The following is a 22,893-nucleotide window of genomic DNA, read 5'->3' as shown; positions in this document are numbered from 1 at the left end:
TTTAAAAAGGATGACGTTAGCATCCTGCTGTTAATTCGCAGGCATATGAAGTAGCTGAGTAGAGACATGCGGGACCCCCAGGGGTTCCTGGGCGACAAAGCCCAGCAGCAAGAATCCAGGTACGCGGGGCCGGGGGTGAGGAATCTGGGTCCAGCTAGGCAGTTGGAACGTGCGCTTCGGCCTGGGATCCAGAGCTGCAAACTTCTTCTGGACTCCGAGCGGGGCGGGGCTGGAGCGCTCGGGGATGGGCTAGGGCGTGTGGGTGTGGCTAGAGAGTGAGGGGCGGGGCAGCTCGTAAGGAGGCGGGGCCGCCCGCCACTCTGCTGGGCTCGGGAGCGCGCGGCGCGGCCCGGCCTGGTTGTGGAGCTCAGGCTGCGGCTGCGCTCGAGCGCCGCAGGTGACCTGGGCCCGGAGCCGGGTGCTCTGGGCCGCGGCTGAGCAGCAGGGGAGTGGACTGGACGCGGGCCGTCAGGGCCCGGCGTTCTCGGAGCTGAGGGGAAGCGCGAAGGGCCCGAGGCTCCCTGTGACGACTGGCGGCGCTCGCGGGCCTCGGCATGTTCCGCCGCGCGGCGCTTCTGCTCCCGCCGGTGGGCTGAGGAGGCGGCGGCCACCCGGGCGCGATGCTCCTGCGGGACTCGGCGTAGAGGGCCGCCCCGCCGCCCGCGGGAGAGCTTCGGCCGCCGAGCCCGGGCGGGCACTGCGGCGACGGTGGGCGCCCCGACATGGCGGCCCGGAGCGCCCCGAGCTGCCACCTGCGGCTCGAGTGGGTGTACGGATACCGGGGCCACCAGTGCCGCAACAACCTCTTCTACACTGCGGCCAAGGAAATCGTGTACTTCGTGGCAGGGGTCGGCGTGGTGTACAGCCCGCGGGAGCACCGGCAGAAGTTCTACCGGGGCCACAGCGACGACATCATCAGGTACGGGGTGCAGGACCGCTCCTGACCGTAGCATCACCCGGGACAGCGCTGCATCCGGTCCTCGCGCCGGTCTCACTGCTTTTCCGCTCTCGGGGCGGGCTGGAAGGTCGGTCGGCAGGTCGTCGGCTTCCCTGGCTTTGAGTCCTTCCCCATCCCGGCAAAATTAGGAAACTTGTCACAAGGTTATTTGGGTGGCACTTTTTTCTTTTTAAATTATGTGATTGATTTCTTATTAAACGAAATCTTAAAGAACCCGGGGTAGGGAATCCTTTATTTGAGGAGAACTAAGCTGAGCACCGCAAAGCAAGCATAGACTTGTTCTGGGGAGCGCATAGCAGTGGCGTCCTGGAGGGTGCTCGCTTCTTGGCTCTGATGATTAGTTCGGCTTTCACCATCTGCAGTTAGCAGCAGATAGCAAAGAAACTTGGGTAACCTTCAGACAATTCACCAGAGTTAAAATTTGCGCACCAGAAGGCAGTTTGGGGGCGGGGGTATGTCTTATATGGAAAAAGCTGGTAGATAACGCCACTGATGTCCAGTTCTGTAGATTCATCATTAAAGTACTCAAGTTAACTTTAGTTTCCTATTTTTACATCTGCAGTTAGCAGCAGATAGCAAAGAAACTTGGGTAACCTTCAGACAATTCACCAGAGTTAAAATTTGCGCACCAGAAGGCAGTTTGGGGGCGGGGGTATGTCTTATATGGAAAAAGCTGGTAGATAACGCCACTGATGTCCAGTTCTGTAGATTCATCATTAAAGTACTCAAGTTAACTTTAGTTTCCTATTTTTATTTTAAATCAATCTCTCTCTCTCTCTCTCTCTCTCTCTCTCTCTCTCTCTCTCTCTCTCTCTCTCTCTCATGTGTGTGTGTCTCTTGATCTGTATCTTAAAGTTGGTCTAAGTGTTATTTTCATTTCTTCTGTAAGCGGTAATATAAAGGGTAATTTTCAGCATCTCAGTAAAACTTTTGTGTTAAAGTTAGGAGCTTCAGAATGATTGTAAGCCACTGATTATTGCTTTAAGTACCTTTTCTCTTATAAGAATATATATATTTATTTTATCTTGTTTTTAATTGAGAAGGTGTTGTATGTTGCCTCTGAGTTTTTGACACAGGTTCTGTGATTGGGCTTCACTACTTAATTTTATTCCTTCATGGATGCTTCCCAAGGTTTAAACTGGGAATTTCAAATCAGGAACATGATTCAATGTCTTGCAGGCAGGAAGCTCCATGAAGCTGTTCTGTTTGGCTCCCTGTAAGTCTGTAGAAGGGCAAGGAGGTCCAGTGTACAAAAAAGATAAGACAGGAGTAAAGATAAACATAAAGTGAAATTGTAGAATATGGAATACGTAGAGTGGGTTTTTTATTTTAATTCATGTATTTAGACACTTAGTGGGATTTTCCAGATTGTGCATTTTGGAAAGGAAACTAACAAGTACTTTTCTTCTTCTCAAATTAGAATTTTTTTGTTTTGGAGGCTGGAAAGAAGGCTCAGCAGTTAAGAGCACTGACTGCTCTTGCAGAGGACCCAGGTTTGATTCCCAGCACCCACATGGTGGCTAACAACTGTCTGTAACTCCAGTTCCAGGGGATTTGACGCTGACTTCTGACCTCCACAGGCATTGCATGAGATGGGTGCACTTACAGACGTGCAGGCAATACACTCATAAAATAATAATAAAGTAAAAAAAATAATTTTTTTGTTATGATCAGGGTTTGAGACCTAGTATAAATCCAGATTACTAAAACAAACAAAAATATTGCTATTTCTTATCTTGTTACCCCAAGAGTAGAGTTATCTCAGTTTCTTTTCTTTCCCCAGTCCTGTCTTGTCTGTTTCTTTTCCATGGATTAGATGTCTGTGGTGCTGGGTACACTAGGTTTACCTGCATGAAGCAGCCTTGACCAAAGCTCTCTTCCAGATATTGTCTGTCGGTATCTTTTATTAAATCCAGTATGGTACCAGGTGTAAAAGATATTGAGGTCATCATTGTGCAATTAAGTTTTTATTTAGGAGAGCAGTATTGCATTGAGACTTTTCAAAACTAGATATGATTTATTTGAGGGAAGATTAAACTATGTCTTCATTCTTCTAACAGTAACTAGAAGCTGTATTTAATATGTCACACTACTTGAAAGTTTTATTTTTTGCAGTTCTAAGGATTGAACCCAGGGCCACATGCATACATACTAATCAAGTGCTACATTGCCTTGAATTTTTATATTTGGTTTCAGTAAACTGTAAGGAAGATCATGCTTTTTTGCCTTCTTCTAGAATGTTTACATAACACAAACATAACGTTTTAAGCATTTCAAAATGGCAAACATACTCTATATGCCTATGATTTTATGCAATTGATACAGTTTAAAATAATTTAAAATAATTGAAAGATTTTCTGAAAAGTTGTAATGGGTAATAAAATCTGAGTCATACAGTGTAGTAAAAATTGTGGAACAAATTTAATACTAAGAATATATTTAGAATTAAAGTGCTTTAGAAATTGTATCTTACATATTAATGACAGATATTAATGACGGATTATTCTTATGAGCTAGAACATGCAAAAGTTAAAAGCTCAGGTATTTTTTAACTTCAGTGTTTAACCTCTAGGTACAGAAATCATTCCAGTTCAGTTATTTCAAGCAAAAGATACAGTATCCATACTGTGTTGGATGTTAGAAAACAATCTTGTGGTATTTGCCTTAACAATAAAAATGTTTTCATTAGTTTTGTTCCTGTATTTGCTTAAAACTTACTTGAAATTTAGTGGTATATAACTTTATCTGAGGCTAAGGCTCTTCCAAAATGAACATGTCATTGTCATTAGGTTTGGGAAACGTAAGCACTATAGGATTTTAAAGTCTGAACACACTGCTAAGTGTTAGTGATTCTCTTCTAATCTTACTGCCTAGGCTTGCCCAGTGTGGCACCATATGGCAGCACAGCTTTTTCGTTGCATTGCTTATAATTGGTTGTCTGTCTTTTTGCCATGAATCTGTATGCATTCTACTTCTCTACTTATTTGTTCTGTACTAATATTTATTCCACTAATTTGTTTATACATAGGAGTAAACTTCAGAGTGTGTTTGTGTGTGTGTGTGTGTGTGTGTGTGTGTGTGTTTCAAGTTTTGTTGTTCCAGTTTCTCTACTTATTAGTTATTTGCAACAGGTTTAAGACTAAGTTCTAAGGTATTACTAGTTCTGGGTTTAACATAAGGTATCTATCAGTGACCTAGTTTGTATTTTGAAACCTTTGCCATTTGTTTTCCCCAAAAGATTTGATAGGTTTTAAATCATGTTTTCCTTGTTACTACTCATCAGACTTTCTTTTGCAAATAGTGGATATTATCAAAAGTTTTCAAATCATTTATACCAGTAAAGACCATGACGGGGTGTGGTTCACTTGGTGTTTTGGTACTTGCTTCTGGCTCATTCATATCAGTCTCTGTTTTGTTCATGCAGAATTCGAAATGCTTTAAAATGAATTTCATTCATTCTTTTAAAAAGGCTACGTCTCCGTTTTCCTTAAAGACTCAGCTTAAATATTCTGGGAAGCAGCTACATCATATGCTGTGGTCTTGTGTTATAAAAAAAAAAATGCAAGTTGTTTTACCATCTTCAGTTATTTTGCTGCTATTTACTCTTGACTGTATTCTGTTTCCCTCTGTCAGGATCACCAGTGACCTCTGTGTTGCTAAATCCAGTGGTCAGTTATCAGTGCTCACCTTTTGTAGTTTTCATCATAGTTTGACATATTTGGTCATGCCTTCTCTCCCGCCCCCCTTCTCTCCTTTTCTCTCCCTCCCTTTCTCCTTTATCTCTCTCTCTCCCTCTCTCCCCCCTCCCCTCCCTCTCTCTCCCTCTCTCCCTCTTCCCCTTCCTCCCTCTCTTGAGACAGGGTCTCCCTATAGCCCCAGCTATAGGCATACCATGCCTGGCACACCTACCTTCAAAGATACTTCGTAAAAAATTTAAAATTCAAAATGTGATATATAATACCAAAATTACATGCATGTTGATACATGTATATATTGTTTAACGTTTAAGTCCTTGTAAGATATTTGTCCCCTTAAGCATTTGTCATTTCTTTATGTTGAAAATATTAAAAACCTTTCTAGTTTTATGAAAAATACATTTTCATTATCTGTAGCCACATTACTGTGCAATAGCATACCAGAACGTCCAGACTTCTTACTCCAAGTGTAACTTAGCATCCACATTGATCATCCTTCCCATCCCGCCCTTTGGTGGTCTTGGCTTTCCCTAGTATGGAAACCACCAATCTACTTTCAGCTTCTATGAGATCAACTTTTTAATACTCCAGACACAAATGAGCACATGTAATTTCTTCTTGTGCCTGGCTTATTTCACTTAATAATCTCCAGTTCTATTCGTTTTGTCAAAATGACAATATTTCACCTTTCTTATGCTTGAATAGTATTTTATTGTATGTTTCCTACACCCCCATACACACATTTTCATTATTTATTCATTAGTTGATGGACATTTTAAGTTGTGCTAGCTCTTGGCTGTTGTGCTTCAATAAATGTGGGAATCCAGATAGTTCTTAAACACCCCAATTTCATTTCTTTTGAATATATATACATATATACATATATGTGTGCACACATACCCTGAAGTAGGATTATTGAATCAGATAATATTAAAATATTTCTTGTTGCATTTGGAATACATCTTTTTGTTGTTGTTTTAATTTTTCTTGCACAAGTTAGTGACTGCCTGTGTTCTTAGCACTAAAGCTGTGGTAGTGAAGTAAACAGATGAAATTCCCCATCTTCATGGAGCTTATATCTATTGAGGGCCAGGAGATAACAGATATAATCAGGTAAGGTGTGTGTGTGTGTGTGTGTGTAAGAACTAAGGAGAAAGAAGGCAGTAAGAGTGGTCTCACTGTTAAAGTGCTACTTGAGTAGAGTTGGGGGTGACAGACTACATTGTTTGGTAAGTTAAAGGATATACAAGCAAAGAGCTGTACAGGACTGTCCTATACAGGTGCTCTAAAGTGGAAGTTCTGATCTATTGGAGGAACAGTAAGAAGGTTAGTGTGGCTGGAGTAGCATGGACTTGAGGCAGTGGGAAGAATGAGGTTTAATAAGGTAAATACAGGAGAGAAGATTGCATAGGGCCTTGCTGAGAGGATTGTGGCCTTCCATCTGAGACTGGAAGTTGTTTCAACAGTTTAATGACGTTATTGTAAGTTGACTTGTAGACTTACAAAGTCACACTGACTTCTGTTTTCAGAGTAGACTGAAGAGGGGCAGGATGAAAGCAGGGAAATGACTTAGGAGATGGTTGTATAATTCAGTCCATGACTATTAGTGGTTGGACCAGTCAAGAAATACTGGAGGTAACAGTGAAGGTAGTGAGAAAGGCAAAATTCTGGATGTGTTTTGAAGATAGAAGCAGCGAGATTAATTAATGAATCAGATGTAAATTACCAGAGAAAAGAAAGATCAATCATCACAGAATTTTTGGTCAGAACAACTAGAGAAATGGAGTTACCAGTTACTGAATTTGGAAAGATTATGGGAAACATTTTCTGTTTGAGGAAGAAGGGAAGAATCAGAAGCTCTGTTTTAGAAGGGTTCCATTTGAGATATCTAAGAGACAGCTAAGTGGAGGGTTGTAAATTCGGCAATCGAACGTACATGTCTGTAATTCAAGGAAGCAGTCTGGGATGGCTAATATCAATTTGGGTGTTATCAGAATGTAAGTAGTAAAGCCAGGAATCTTAAAGGAAGTCACCAAGGGAGCAAGTATAGACAGAGAATGAATCTAGAAATGGATTTCTGTTGTGTTCCAATATTCAGATAGAGGGGAAATGAAAAAGAAATATAAGAATGTAACCAGAAAAGCAGGAGGAAAAGCAAGGGGGGAGTGGGGACATGGAAGCCAAATGAGGAGTATTTCGAGAAGAAAGGGCTCACCAGCAGTGGTTCAAATATGATCAAGCTTGCCCCACATTAGTGGAGATGTTAGCTGCCTTGCAGTCATTACATTATAGCAAGGCTTGCTCAGGAGACTGTCATGTCCAGATAATCAGGAGAAAGAGAGTGCAGAAGTCAAAATAAGTTGTCTTTTTGAGAAAGGGTCTCCCTGTAGCCCCAGCTGACCTGAAACTCACTATATAGATAGACCAGGCTGGCTTTGAATTCACAGAGATCCACCTGCCTCTGCTTCCCAAGTGCTGGGATTAAAGGCATGAGCCACCATACCTGGCAGTTATTTACTGTTAATACATGGAGCTGGCATCCTTCAAGATTTATTCCATCAGCTCCTATTTTACTTCTTTATTTAAAAAAAAAAAAAATGGCACATGGCTGGCAGCCCTACATTCTTGCTACTCACACTTGTCTTCAGACTAAGAATATTAACATCACCTGGAAACTTTTTAGAAATACTCGTGTCTTACACTGTGAGCCAACTTTCCATCATTGTGGCAAAATACTTGAAAAAGACCTCAAAAGTAGGAGCGATGTCTTAGTGTGTTTCTCCATTGCTGTGACAAAACATTCTGACCACTACCAACTTGGGGAGGAAAGGGTTTATTCAGCTTACATCTCCCAGGTCACAGTTCATCAGGTAGGAACTCAGGGCAGGAACCTGGAAGCAGGAGCTGGAGCACAGGCCGTGGAGGAATGCTGCTTACTGGCTTGCTCTTCTGGCCCTTGCTCAGCCTGCTTTCTTATGCAACACAGGCCCACCTGCCCAGGGATGGCACCACCCACAATGGGCTGGGCCCTCCCACATCACTCATCAGTCAAGAAAAAGCCCCATAGACATGGCCATAGGCCAGTCCAATAGTGACAATTCCCCAATTGAGGTTCCCTCAACCCAGGTGTGTCAAGTTGACACTAGAGCTATCCAGCACAAGAGATATATTTGCACTTACATGCTTTTCAGAGCTTTCAGTCCCAGGTGGCTGTCTTCATTGCTTTGAGCCTGAGACAAGGTAGACTATCATGAAACATAGCAAATGGCAGAGGAGGCTGCCTACCTCATGGCAGCCAGGAAGTAGGGAGAGGGAAGGGGAGAGGAAGAAGAGCAAAAGGAAGGGGAGAATGAGGGCAAGGGGAGGGCAGGAAAGGAGAGAAGGGAGAAGGAGGAAATGGCCAGGGGATCATGTACCCACTTCGTTTCCCAACCAGAGAAGTCATTCTCTTTCCCCAAATCCACTTGATTCTCTGTGTTTGTATCCTTTGAGAGCACTTTCTCCATCAGGATATGCAATGCTGAACACCACTGCCCCTAGTGTGGCAGGGTGTGTTACATACACATTTCCAGATGTGGTTGGGGAATAACAGTTGACAAAGGCAGTTTTTGCTTGCTATGTCTTTCGTAGTATAGTTAACTTAGCCACTAGACAATATAACTAGATCTAACCACTTCAGTGTCCCCATCTCTTTAGGTAGTATGGTTTATCAAAAAGCAGGGAATAATTCCAATCCAAAGTGGAAAGAGGAAGGCTACTCTACGTATTTGTGACATAGGTGATTGCTAGCTACAGAGTTCACAGTCTGGTCATCATTATTTGGTTGCCACGAGACTTCACTAGTACTTAATTAACTAGTAGACAATGTATTTAACAAAATATGAGAGTTGGTGGCAGAAATTTTACCTAGAACTTGGATGCTAGCTTGAGGGAAGAAGTTTGAGGTCAATGTAATAGGGATTATAAAAGGTCTAGGTTCCCTCTTAGAGTTTGATTGTTATTTTAAATAAATAATACATGTTACAGAAAATTGAAAGTCATAGAAAAATATTTACACACACTCTTGTAATCTAGAAATATTGCTATTGCTATCTTGAATTTTAGATTATTCCCTTGTAAGCTTTTTTTAGTATATGTAGTCTTACATCATTGAAGCCACACTATATGGACCATATGGATTATGGTTTTTTAGTTAATATTATAACAAAAGCATTCTCTCATATTATGAAAAATCCTCACACATACTTTTAATGACTAAGTGAGAAGGCACTTTGAGAGTGTACCCTAATTAGGGAATATTTCTTAAATGTTGAACTTTTAGGTGTTTTTTAAGGTTTTGCTGTTATAAAGGATGGAATGAAATAATTTTCTTAAGAATTTTTCTGTATTGAGGATTGTTTTATTCAAATTTTCTTTTTGACTTTAGTAGCTTCTTGGGAAATTCAGGTAACAAATACTGATTAAATAATTACCATATACCACTCACTGCCTTACATGTTAGAGTCCGAGATGAACAACAACAAAAACAGGCAACATCTCCGTCCTACTGGCATACAGATTCTAGTGGGAGAGAGCAAGATAATACATATATAATAGGGGTTTTAAATAGTTGATAATAATTGTAAATGCATTGGGATCATGGATAGAATATGTGAAAATGACCAGAGGTCGTTTGGAAGGCTTCTCAGAGCAAGATACATTTGGTCTAAAGCATGAGTGAGGTGAAGGTTTGGGAAATCATTCTAGACAAAAAGTTGAAAAGCATAGTGAGCTTGACCTTTTTTAAAAATTTTTAAATTTTTTTAAATCTTTTTGAGGCAGGGTCTCCCTATAGCCCCAGCTGGCCTGGAACTCAATAGGTAGACCAGGCTGGCCTTGAACTCTTAGAGATCTACCTGCCTCTGCCTCCTGAGTGCTGGGATTAAAGGCGTGCGCCACCATGCCCAGCTGAGCTTGACAGGACAGAAAGTCCTATGTGGCTAGAGTGAGCAAGAGGGAAATGGTAAGAAGTTGAGACTTGAGAACACCATGAGGGCTTTGTAAGTACCATCCAGATAGTTACGATTTTATTCTAAGTCAATAGGATGCCATTGGAGAATTTTAACCAAGTGAATGATAAAGTCAGACTTATGCTGCTTTAAAAGACCACTCTGAGACAGGTGAGATGGCTCAGTGGGTAAAGGTGCTTGCTATGCAAGCCTGATGACCTAAATTCAATCCCCAGAACCCATATAAAAGTAGGAGTGAACTGGGCATGGTGGTGCACACCTTTAATCCCAGCACTCAGGAGACAGAGGCAGAGGCAAGTGGATCTCTCTGAGTTCAAGGCCAGCCTGGTCTACATAGTGAGTTCCAGGACAGCTGGGGCTACAGGGAGACCCTGTCTCAAAAAAAACAAACAACAGAAAAAAGGAGTTGAAGGGGCTGGAGAGATGACTCAGCGGTTAAGAACACTGGTTGTTCTTGCAGAAGACCCGGTTTCGAATCCCAGCACCCACATGGCAGCTAACAACTGTCTGTAACTCCAGTCCCAGAAGATCCAACAGCTTCTTCTGACCTCTGAGGGCACTGCATGACACGGGTGCACTTACCTACATGCAGGCAATACATGTATACACATAAAGTAAAAATAATAAATTTTTAAAAAGTTAAAAAAAAAGAAAAGTAAGTTCCAGGGCAGCTGGGGCTACAAGGAGACCCTGTCTCAAAAAGACCAAAAAAAAAAAAAACAAACCAAAAAACAAAAAACGTAGGCGTGAAGAGATTCTACCAAGTTGTTCTCTGATCTGTGCTCTGTCACATGTATACCACCCTGAACTGCACCACAGTAATAATAAATGAAATAAAAAATTTTAAAAGATCATTATTACTATATTGAGAAGACTAAAGGAAACCAATTTAGGAAGAAAGGTGGGTGGCCATGGGGCTGTTGAAGTAGTCCTGGTATAAGACGAGTGCTGGCTTACATGAAGATTGCCACAGACAAGATGAGAACCATGATAAAGGCTAATGGAATCATGGAGGAAGTGTGAAAAAGAGTTTTGATCTAAGCAATGGATGGTGATACATTTGCAAAGGAGAGGAGGAGCAAACTGAGAGGGTTAGTAAGGAAGACTTCACATTTTCCTTTGAATCTTGAACTGGAGGCACTTAAGACATTGCTGGAACTGAATGTAAGATTTGGGGGTTTTCACTGTGTATGTGTTTAAAGTCATCTGGGAAAGGAAGGAAAGACAGCTGAGATAATGCCTTCTGACACTTAATAGTCTGAGATGACATATGGGAGGTAAGGCCTAACATCAGTCAGGAGAAATGTAGATTATGAGTCAGGAAAGCCTAAAGAGGAAAGTATTTATTTTTGAAAGAGCAGCAGTCATTTGTGTCCTGCTACTGAGGAGTAGAGGAAGTGAGGATGTGCAGTTTGCCATTTGGTTTGGAAAGGTTCCTCATGACTGAAGGAAAGAGACAAAGTCTGTGTGGAATTTGCTGAGACAGTAAAGGGAGTGAAAGGACGATGCTGCTGTTTGAAAAGTTTTGTTGTGGTTGGGGATCAGAAAATGGGGTTGAAGGTGTGGAGTCAGGGTGTTCTCTTAAAAAGAATGGGTAAATCTGAATGGTACCGGGAATGACTCAGTACTGAAGAAGCAAAGATTCTAGAAAACAATTCTTGGAGAAAAGTACTTGAAAGTAAAGAGAATGGGGTCCAGAATGCAAGTAAAAGATCCAGGAATAGAGGCATTTCTTCCATTTTATAAGAGGAAAGTACAGTTGTTATTCTAGTTTGTTTTCCATTGCTGTGACAAAACACTCTGACTAATACCAACTTGGAGAGGAAAGGGTTTATTTTTATTATTTTTATCTTACATTCTGGGTCACAGTTCATCAGGGAGCCCAAGGGCAGGAACTCAGGGCAGGAACCTGGAGGCAGGAGCTGGAGCACAGGCCATGGAGGAACGGTGCTTATTGGCTTGCTCTCCCAGCCCATACTCAGCCTGCTTTCTTATACAATACAGAACAGCCTTCCCAGGGGTTTCACTGCCAACAGTGGGCTGAGCCTGCCCACATCACTCAACAATCAAGAAAATACCCCAGTGTCATGGCCACAGGCCAGTCCAATGGAGACAAGTCCCCAACTGAGGCTCCCTCTACCCGGGTGTGTCAAGTTGACAACTAAAGCTGTCCAGCACAGTTATAAATCTGGTGGGGATTAACTGTTTCCTTTAATTATGTTTTATATTGTTTGATAAGTTCAAGGCAAACTTATTAGCTATAGGCAGAGGTTGATGGTGGGGAACTGTAATCATGAGAAACTATAAAGGTTGAGAATGCAGATTTATCAGCCATGTGTTTAGTAGAACTGCCTAATAGTATAAGATGCTGATTTGAGATATATGAACTAAATTTAGTGAGGAATTAATGAAAATAACTATATATATAAAGAGAAAATTTTGGATACAAGGGTATTTCCCTTCATTTGTGTGTAATTTGTTACTACTATATATATGATAAATTTAGGGATTAAACTGGAGGTGGTGGCTCATGCCTATATATTCCCAGCACTTGGCAGATGGAAGCAGGAGGATCAAGAATTCAAGGTTAGCCTCAGCTACAGATTGAGTTCCAGGGTTGCCTGGGTGACAATAATAATAATAATAGTAATAGTAATAGTAAAATTAAAAAATAAAAGCTTTAGATATTAAGTGCTTAAAATAAGGTATAATTGTAGGGTTTGCTGACAGTGTGGTATCTAGTTAGTGTCCATAACTAAGTAGAATTAATGGGAAAAGAGCTTTAAAAAAATCTGTTTTCTATTGTTTAAAATAGTGATGTCTACAATGTGAATGGCTAATCCTCTTAAGTATTTTAACATAGGAATATATCTTTAAATTGTTTTTTATTTCCTGTCATCTGTTTCTCAAATTGATTCATAGGTATTGAGTTCTGTTGTATGTTCAGCAGTACCTAGGCACTATATGAATAAAACAGGATACCAAGTTGATTTTAAAGATGTCTTAAAGACATAATAGTTTTGGTTATTAAGAAAATGGAGCTTGCCAAGGAGAATGTTCATATTTTACCTCCCTCAGCAAGAGAACCAGCTCCTATGTGATATCAACCCATTTGTGTATTAGGTCTCACCCTTTTTCATCAGCCCAAGAATTTCTTAACCTTCATCTACACCACTAGTTTTTTTATTTGTGTGTGTGTGTGCTGGATGACTCTTATGTGCATGTAAAATATGCTTTAAAGATAATCTTTTTAAAAAGATATTAAAAATAACAATATCCGTTATGGAGAAAAATGAACCCCAACATATACTTCACCATGTTTAGAATTTAACCAAAACTGGGACATATACCTTAAAAATAAAGCTAAGAGTATAACATTTCTAGGAAAGGGGATATAGGAAATAGGATGCAAAATTATGAATTTTTAAAAGTAAAATTATGGGGCTAGCAAGATGGCTCAATGATTATGAGCACCGTCTGATGTTGCAGAGGACCCAGATTTGGTTCCCAGCCATCTACAATTCCACTTTCTGGCCTCCATGGGTATTGCACAACACAGGCACACTTTACACACACAACACACACACACACACACACACACACACACACACACACACACACACAAATAGGGGGCTGGAGAGATGGGTCACTGGTTAAGAGCACTGGCTGCTCTTGCAGTTGGCCTGGGTTTGATTCCCAGCACCCACATGGTGGCTAACAACTGTGTGTAACTCCAGTTCCAAGGGATCTGGTGCCCTCTTCTGTCCTCCACGGGCTTTGTGTGACACAGGTGCACTTACATACATGCAGACAAAGCACTAATACACATAAACTTAAAATTTTTAAAAAAAAATTTATTTATGATTTTTATTTTATGTGTATGAGCATATTGCCTGCTTGTATGTGAATGCACCCGTGTCAGTCCAGTGCTGCAGAGGTCAGAAGAGGGCTTCAGATTCCCCTGGAACTGGACTTAAGGATGGTTCATAGCCGCCATGTGGGTGCTGGGAATCGAACCTAGGTCCTCTGCAAGAGCAGTCTGTGCTCTTAACCGCTGAGCCATCTCTCCAGCCCCTTAAATTTTTTTTAATCTTAAAAAAAAATCAAAAGTAAAATTATAAATTAACCTTTCAGACTTCCCATAACTGCAATAAGTAATCTCCCTGTATCTTTTCCTCAGAAAATACAAAACTTGGGTTGGGATGTAACAGTAGTAGAGCGCCTACCTGCCTACCATACCAGGAGCCCTGAGTTCAATCCTAATGCTACAAAAAGAGGACAAGATCCATAAAAGATTCAGAATCACTTTGTAGCTATATATTTTCTATGTAAACTATAGCCTCAGAATTACTCAAATATAGAATACCAGAACTGCAAAATGATTGTAAATGAAAAGAATAGGAAACAAATTCTAGATTGCAATTTTGTAAACTCCCTTCCATCTCCTTTGATGCTAAGGTTTTTAGGAGTAGCCAATATAAATAACTGAAAAGCATACCTTGACTGTATACTGTAAGGATAGAGGAAAAAAATTATGTAATGTTATAACTTAACAGATAAAATTATTTCTCCTAGGGTTAGCAATTCTGAAATGTATGGGTATATTAAAATTAAAATGGGCTGAGGTTTTGAAAACTTAGTCGTTCTTAGAGGAAAATCACATTTTAAAACAATTATATTAATTTATTTTGTGTATGTGTGTATATGTGTAGGCACAAGTAGTTTTATTTTTATTAGGTAAAGCACATGTATACAATATATAAATTAGTAGATACTACAGTGTATAAAGTAGTAGATACTATGTCTGTAGTATTAAAATTGGTAGTGGGTGATGGCATATGAGAAAAATACCTAAAAGGGTTCCTAAGCTGGCAACAATGAAAAAGAGGTTGTAGAAGACTAATCTAAACAAATGGTCACGTTTTCTAATAAAATTTCATTTATAAAAATAGGTGGCAAGGATGGTGCACGCCTTTAATCCCAGCACTCGGGAGGCAGAGGCAGGCGGATCTCTGTGAGTTTGAGGCCACCCTGGTCTACATAGTGAGTTCCAGGACAGCTGGGGCTACAGGGAGACCCTGTCTCAAAAAAACCAAAAACCAAAAAAAAAAAAGGTGGCAAGACAGATATTTCCATCTTCTGTTTGCTGACCCAAGTTTTATTCTATGGGGTAAAATTCAGCATTATCACTATTTTATAGCTCAGATTGCTTCAACTTTTACTTTTAAGAGATCCTTGAGATTATTTTTCATATTATTTCAGCAAGGTACTATCTCTTTTATGACACTTGCTTTCTTGCATAATAAAATATTCTTGTATTTTTCTACTGTAGTCTTATAATGTGCTCAATTAAACTTAAAGAATCCCTTTTTTCTTTTATTGGAAAATAGTGTTTACTGAACAAGATTTGAGCAGTAGATGTTACTCTTAGTGCTGTTAGGCTGTCTCCGCAGACAAAGTGAGGAAATATATGTATACATACGAACTCATATATACATTCTGTATATATAGAATCTACCTGTGTTTTAAATTTTTTACATTTATTTACTTATGGGGCTATGCATTGCCATGGTGTGCATGTGGAGGTCAAAGGACCTTGGTTTCTCTCCTTTCACCGTGTGGGCCTCGAGAATCCAGTTGAGTAGTTGTGATAGAAACTGTTCAGTCTAACAGCATAAAACATTTTTTATCTGACTTTTTACAGAAAAGAAGTTGTTGATCTTAAATGTAAAATATCCATAAGTTCAATCTGATACAAACACACATTGGGTTAAATGAATACATAGGTAAATAGATGAGAGAGCAGAGAGTGTTATTCCTCACAGTAGAATGCCAGTTGTTACAGAAGAATACTATAGACGTAAATTTTTTATACTGTTGGGAATTGAACCCAGTGCCTTGTGCATGATAGTCATGTGCTCTGCTACTGAGGTAAATGTTTTCAGACAGCACCCACCAATATTTGCTAAAATTGGTGAAAGAAAGTTTAGGGAGAAGCAGGAATTGACTAGTCTCAAAGAACCTCTCTGAGATAATTATTGACACTTTTGAGATAGGATAATGAATTAGAGGAAGCTGCCTCCATAAGTCTCTGTGACTGAGAAGAGTTAGAATAACAAAGGGTAGATTCTTCTCTGAAGAGAGGAAAGAAAGAACATCAGAAAACACAAAGGAGGTGATAGGATAGCTTAAAATACCAAGAAACAGAAGAGCTTTGCAGCAAAAAGTAGCCTCTGAGTGGTACTAGGAATTAAGCCCTCAAGAGCAGACTGTTTACTAAGGTCCTCAAATTAAACCAGAAGAGATATTCATCTCTGAGGATGTACAAATTGCTGCTCAGAAACACAAACATAAAAAAAGGCAATATGACTCCCCTAAAAGATTCTAACTCCTTAACAAATAAATCAAAAAATATTAAAATAATTGAAATGCCAAAGAACTCAGAAGTCTAATTGTAAAAATGATTGATGACCTCAAAGAGGATAGAACTAAGGAGGTAAGTACCTTAATTTAGGACATGGAACAAAAGCAACATAAAAGAGAAATGAGACATGAATAAGAAACTCAGTAAGGACATTGAAATTTTGAAACAAACAAATGAAAATGTTGGAAATAAAAAACTCAGTGAATCAAGTAAAAACAAAATTGTAAGTACCAAGCTGTCACGACATCCTCCACTAGGACGGCCAACAGTTTCCTGATAATTTTGCTCCAAGAACCCAAACTGTATAGCCTCCTGTACCAATTAGAGGGCCCTGGCTTCTCCTGTTAAGGCCCATCAACGCTGCTTGGGGACTTCCTGTACCAGCGCCACAGAGGAAAATGGCATCTCAGCCCTTCTAAGACCTTAGTCCTCCTGAGGAGAGGACTGTGAATTCCATCACTGAAAGAAGAAATGTAATCTAAACAAAAAAGAAAGAAAGAAGGAAGGAAGGAAGGAAGGAAGGGAGGGAGGGAGGGAGGAAGAAAGAAAGAAAGAAAGAAAGAAAGAAAGAAAGAAAGAAAGGGAGAAAGAAAAATTCAACTAAAAAAGTACCCTAGATTCACGAGTCCCAGCATAGAAACAAAACCACACACAAAAAACAAGGCATTATATCTCATCCATGAATTACTAATCCCATAATAATGACCCCTAATGAAAATGACCTTGAGGAACTTCCATACAAAGAATTCAAAAGAGTAAAAAAAGATCATAACTATGTTCAGACAACTCAAAGAAAACATGTATAGACTCCAAGAGAACAAAAATATGTTAAATCCTGTCCAGTCAAGCACTTGTACCCAGATGTCCTTCAGTGCCAATCCATCCACTGGAGTCTAGTCAACCTACCTAGAGATTGTAAGTACTTAACATGTATGGTGGAATACATGAAGTCTGGTGGTGGGAGGTGTTATGAATGTGGAAGAGGTCTAAATTTGATTAATAACTGTTATATGAAATGTACAAGAGTGCAATAAATTTTTTTAATGTATAAAATGCAAAAATATACAATAAAACACCCCTCAAAAATAAAGAGAACGAAAACAAAGAGCTAAATGAAATAAAGTCAATAGAAAATATGAAAACAGAATTCAATAATAGAGGGATAATTACTGAAGAAAAACAAAATTGAAATGATGCTAGAAATGAAAAATGAAATAAATCAAATAAAAACCTCAGTGGAAGGCCTACACCAATAGAATGCATCACATAGAAAACAGAGTATCAGAGCTGGAAGACAAGGTAGAGGAATTACATCATTCAATAAAGGTCACTGATAATTTTTTAAAAAATGAGCAGGACATGGGAGAGCTCTGGGACACCATGAAAAGTTTTGGATTATGGGCATAAGAAGAGGAAAAATACCAACGGTGTAGAGAATCTCTTCAGTAAAATTATAGAAGAAAATTTCCCTAACCTTGAGAAAGAGATACTCATCCAGGTAGACAAGGCCTACAGAACACTAATTAGACAGAACACAAAAAAATTCCTCATGACATATTATAGTTAAAACATTAAAAACACAAAATAAAAGATAATGAAAGCTGCAAGAGAGAAAGGTCAAGTCATTCCTAAAGGAAGGCCCATCAGAATAACACCTGATTATTCAACAGAAACCTTCAAAACCAGAAAGGCCTGGAAAGATGTGTTCCAAGTTCTGAAAGACCACAACTGTCAATTCAGACAAAACTATCTATTAATATTGAAGGAAAAATAAAAACTTCCCATGATAAAGGTAGATCAAAAGAAGTTACGACCACTAAACTGGCTCTACAGAGCATACTGTAAGAAATACTTCAGTCTGAAGAAAAGGAGCAACACACCCAAGAGGTCACAGGAAACAAATAAGCAATGCTAAGACAGTTAATCAAAAGTGGTCTAAGAAAGCACTGCAAAATCAAGGAAATAACAGGAAATAATATGCATCCTTTTTAAATTTTTTATTATTTTTGAGTATGAGTATATTGCCTGCATGCGCATGAGTGCACCCATCACATGCAGTACCTGCAGAGGTCAGAAGAGGGTGTCAGAGCTCCTGAAACTGGAGTTATGGACAGTTGTTAGCTACCATGTGGGTGCTGGGAACCAAACCTGGGTCCTCTATAAGAGCAGTCCATGCTCTTAACCACTAAGCCATCTCTCCAGCCCCAGTATAATACACATCTTTAGACAATAATTCCTAATATTAGCTCCTAATAGTTTCAATTCTTCAATATAAAGACACAGATGAGCAGATTGGATTAGAAAACAGGATGCATCTTTTTGCTCTCCCCAAGAAACACATATCACCATCAATAGACCTCACCTTACAGTAAAAGGATAGAAAACGTATTCTAAGAAAATGGAGCTAAGAAAATGGCAGGCATAGCTATTCTGGTATCTGACAAAATAGACTTCAAACTATAACTAGTCAAAAGAGATAAGGAACAAGGCCACTTCATACTCATTAGAGAAACAATCCATAAAGAGGATATTATATTCTAAACATATTCACCAAATACAGGGACACCTAATTTCATAAAAGAAATAATGCTAGATCTAAAAACCAAAGATTAGTCCCAACACAGTGAGTAACTTTAGTACCTGACTCTCATCAGGAAACAGATCATCTGTATAAAAACTAAACGGAGAAACAGTTAAATGACATCATAAATAAAATGAGCCTAATAGACATCTATAGAACTTTTCAACCAAATACTAAAGAAGATACAGTCTTCCTAGAAGCCCGTGGAGCTTTTTAAAAAATCGACCAGATATTAGGACACAAAACAACTCCCAACAAAAATTGAATTAACATCCTGTGTTCTGTTGGACCCAGTGGAATAAGGCTGGATATCAATGCCAGTAGAAACTACAGAATGTACAGAAACTTGTGGAGACTAAACAATGATTATTGGGCCATGGAAGAAATCAAGAAGGAAATTTAAGAATTCCTAGAATTGAATGAATAGGAAAACATATCATGCTGAAATCTATGGGACACAATGAAGGCAGTCGGAAGAGGAAAGTTTATATCATTAAGTGCCTACTTCAAAAATCTGAGCGATCTCAAATTAATAATTATGGACTTTAAGTCCATTAAGAAAACAACAAAACCAAACCCAAGACCTGTAGATGGGAAGAGAATCAAAATCAGGGCTGGAATGAAATAGAAGCAAAAATATCAGTGAAATAAAGAGCTGTTTTTCGCAAATATAAACAAGATTAACAAAACTCTTAGTCAAATTAACCAAAAGTAACAGAAGACCAAAATTAATGAAATTAGGAATGAGAAAAGAGATAATGCAACAGATACCAGTGAAATTTTTAAAAATTATAAGGACATTAAAAACCTCTATTCCACTAAGTTGGAAAATCTAGAAGAAATGGATGAGTTTCTAGATGCATATAAAATACCAAAATTAAACCAGGATGAAATAGTTTGAATAGATCCATAACCAGCAATGAGATTGCATCTGTAATAAAAAGTCTCCCATCTAGCCAGGCATGGTGGCACACGCCTTTAGTCCCAGCACTTGGGAGGCAGAGGCAGGCAGATCCCTGTGAGTTCAAGGCCAGCCTGGTCTACATAGTGAGTTCCAGGACAGCTGGGGCTACAGGGAGACCCTGTTTCAAAAAGACCAAAAAAAAAAAAAAAAAAAAAAAGCCCAGAATCACATAGATTCACTGCAGAATTCTACTAAAACTTCACTAATACCAGTACTACTAAAGTTATTCCATAAAACAGAAAAGGAAGGAAGGCTCCCAAACTCTTTTTACAAAAACCAGATAAAGATACAGTAACAAAATGTGAAAATTACAGAATGATCTTCCTGATGAACATAGATGCAGAAATTTTCAATAAAATAATGGCAAACTGAATCTAAGATATAAAAAAGGTGACTCATAACAATTGAGTTAGTTACAGAGATGCAGAGATCATTCAACATATGTAAATCAATACATGTTGAATAGACTCAAAGACAGAAATCATATATCTCATTAGATACAGAAAAGGCCTTTGAGAAAATCCAACATCCATTCATGATAAAAATCACTGAGAGGGCCGGGTATGGTGGCACATGCCTTTAATCCCAGCACTCCGGAGGCAGAAGCAGGCAGATCTCTGTGAGTTCAAGGCCAGTCTGGTCCACATAGTGAGTTCCAGGACAGCTGGGCCTACAGGGAGACCCTGTCTCAATAAAACAAAACAAAACAAAACAAAACAAAACAAAACAAAAAAAAATCATGGAGAGGCTAGGGATGAGGCTAGATATGGCAAACCAGTAGTCAGCATCCATGCTAATGGAGAAACTCAGTGTTCTTACTAAAATCATGAGCAAGGTAAGAGTGTCCACTCTCACTACTCCTCTTCAATCTAATGCTTGAAATCTAGAAGCTGCTCTAGCTTGAAGCTAGAGCAATCAGGCAAGAGAAGGAAATAAAAGGGATACAAATAGAAGTCAAATATCCCCATTTGCAGACATGATTCTATATATGGAAGACATGGAAGACCACCAAAAATTAAGGTCGAGAAATATTTTCAGCAAAATGACAGAATACAAAATAACACACAAAATCATTCTTACCAATGACAAACATACTGAGAAAAAAAATCAGGAAAAGAGTCTCATTCATAATAGACACACACAGAGGAATAAGCCTCACCAATGAGGTGAAAGACTTCTACAATGAATACCTTAAGACACTGAAGAAAGAAATTGAAGAAGATACCCAAAGAGGGAAAGACCTCTCATGCTCATGGATTGACAGGCTTAATGTTAAGAAAATGGCCATTCTACCAAAAGCAACATATAGATTCAATGCAATTTCAATCATAATACCAAGACCTACCTTCACAGATATAGAAAAAACAGTTTCAAAATTTCTATGTTGGCACAAAAAAGATAGCCAAACCAGTCCTGATTTCAAATTAGAGTACACAGCCATGGTAATAAAAACAGCATGGCATAGGCTCAAAAATAGACATATAAGTCAATGTAATATTAGAGAGGACTGAGATATCCATGTAGCTATAGCTACCTGATCTTCGTTTTTTTATTTTTTTATTTTTATTTTTTGAAATTTAATAACCACATGATTAGAAGAAGCATTTCATTACAGCTTTAACATATTCAGTAACACATTCCAGAGCAAGGATACATCTCTTTCAAAGGTGGCTATAAATTTTTAGGTTCACAGCTGAATTAATAGTCATACAATACTGAACTCAGTATAAACCCTATAAGACATAAAATTGAATGAGATTTTACCCTTTAAAGAAGATCTTCATTTCATTTTAAGATATGCTGTTTCCTACATTTTTAATGCTACTAACGCTTACATGTTTGCATGTGTCTTTAATCTCTTTGTATCTGATTTTTACTAGTCACAGTCCGTTACACTCAGATCCTCTATGAAATTGAATGAGTTTTTACCCTTTAAAGAAGATCTCTATTTCACTTTAGAATAGGCTGTTTCCTACATTTTTTTTAATTTTTAAAAATGATTTATTTAATAACAACATACTTAGAAGAAGCATATCATTACAACACAATTGACGTATTTAATAACGTTTTCCTGAGGTAGGATGCATCTCTTTCAAAATTGGCTGTAAATTTTTAGGTTTACAGTTGAATTATTACAGTTATACAATATTGTACTCATTATAAACCCTATAAGACATAAATTAAATGATGTTTTAACCTTTAAAGAGATCTCCATTTCGTTTTAGAATATATTGTTCCTTGCAGAAAGACTCATTGTTTTTGCTACTAACACTGAGATGTTGGCATATACATCTCTAATCTGTATATATCTGATTATTACTAGTCATAATTGGTTGGATGTTTATCACCTCTACTAATTAGTGTGACATAAATTTCTATGCTTCCTCCTCAAATATAATACATTTTTAAAAATCTGTTGATATTTTTTGTGTATATAACACAGAACCTCCCAAACCATCTTATTCAACTACACACCCACTTCCCAGATGGCACCCTCCCATAGCCTCCCTGACCCCACTAGAGCCCTTATACTCTGATATCCCTGCTACTGTGTGCTGTGTGGTTGGCACCCCCAGCCATTCCACACTACTTGTCCATCTGGTGAATCTAGTCAGCCTATTTAGAGGTCTTTGTTTTAGGAGGATCAACTGTTCCTCACCTAGCGGTAATCAGTTGTCAATTTTAGGGTCTGATGTTCATTGTCCCAATTCTATGCTGGGTTACTGTTTGGGAGTCCCTTGGGTCACCCTGGCCAACAACTCAAAGGAAGGTATCTCCTGTCGGGCATTGTTTTTTGTTATGTAGCCTTTAGTTATACACATGGACTCTTAAAAAATTACATTGATCACTTTAATCTTTGGTTATAGGTTTAAGACCATACAGTCTGCCCAGATAAGCCAATTTACTTTTACTCTTATGGTCATTAGAGGATCTGTTCCTCAGAGGTCACCTGGGCTTGGGAGGGGCCCCTGGCTCATTTCTTTTACCAGTTCCATCTATGTGAAGGTAAGTCAAAGGTCCTGCTCAATCATGGCTGGCTTCACTTGGCAGCATGGAGGAAATGATTCCTCTATGTTGACCCTCCTCTTTGTAGACTGGACACTGGTTCAAATCCATCTTGGGGGTCTTCTTGGCCTCCTTGATCAAGAGGACATGTGATCCACCACAATTACAGGATGTATTGGGAGATGCTCATAGTCCCCTGGAACTAGTTGACCTAGGAGGGCAAGGAACAAAAACTGTCCTTTATGCCCCTCTGACC

The 22,893-nt window shown here is 39.0% G+C and overlaps 1 protein-coding gene across 3 annotated transcripts in view; it reads left to right on the top strand.

Moving 5' to 3' along the window:
* The first annotated feature begins 341 nt into the window (after window positions 1–341).
* Window positions 342–22,893, top strand: part of Eml5 (EMAP like 5) — a 188,905-nt gene continuing 166,353 nt past the window's right edge. For 2 of the 3 annotated variants that reach the window (XM_029568615.1, XM_008843797.1), the window contains exon 1: window positions 683–919. In XM_029568615.1, coding sequence (XP_029424475.1) covers window positions 723–919 — 197 coding nt within the window. In that variant the 5' untranslated portion in view covers window positions 683–722. Of the gene's footprint in view, window positions 920–22,893 lie in introns of all 3 variants that reach the window. The other variant, XM_008843796.2, reaches the window with a different exon arrangement.

Source organism: Nannospalax galili, unplaced genomic scaffold (genome assembly GCF_000622305.1).
Source record: "Nannospalax galili isolate Female #2095 unplaced genomic scaffold, S.galili_v1.0 scaffold500, whole genome shotgun sequence".
Classification (NCBI taxonomy): Eukaryota; Metazoa; Chordata; class Mammalia; order Rodentia; family Spalacidae; genus Nannospalax; species Nannospalax galili.
Note: the sequence above shows the minus strand (reverse complement) of the source record. Positions and strands in the feature narration are given on the sequence as shown.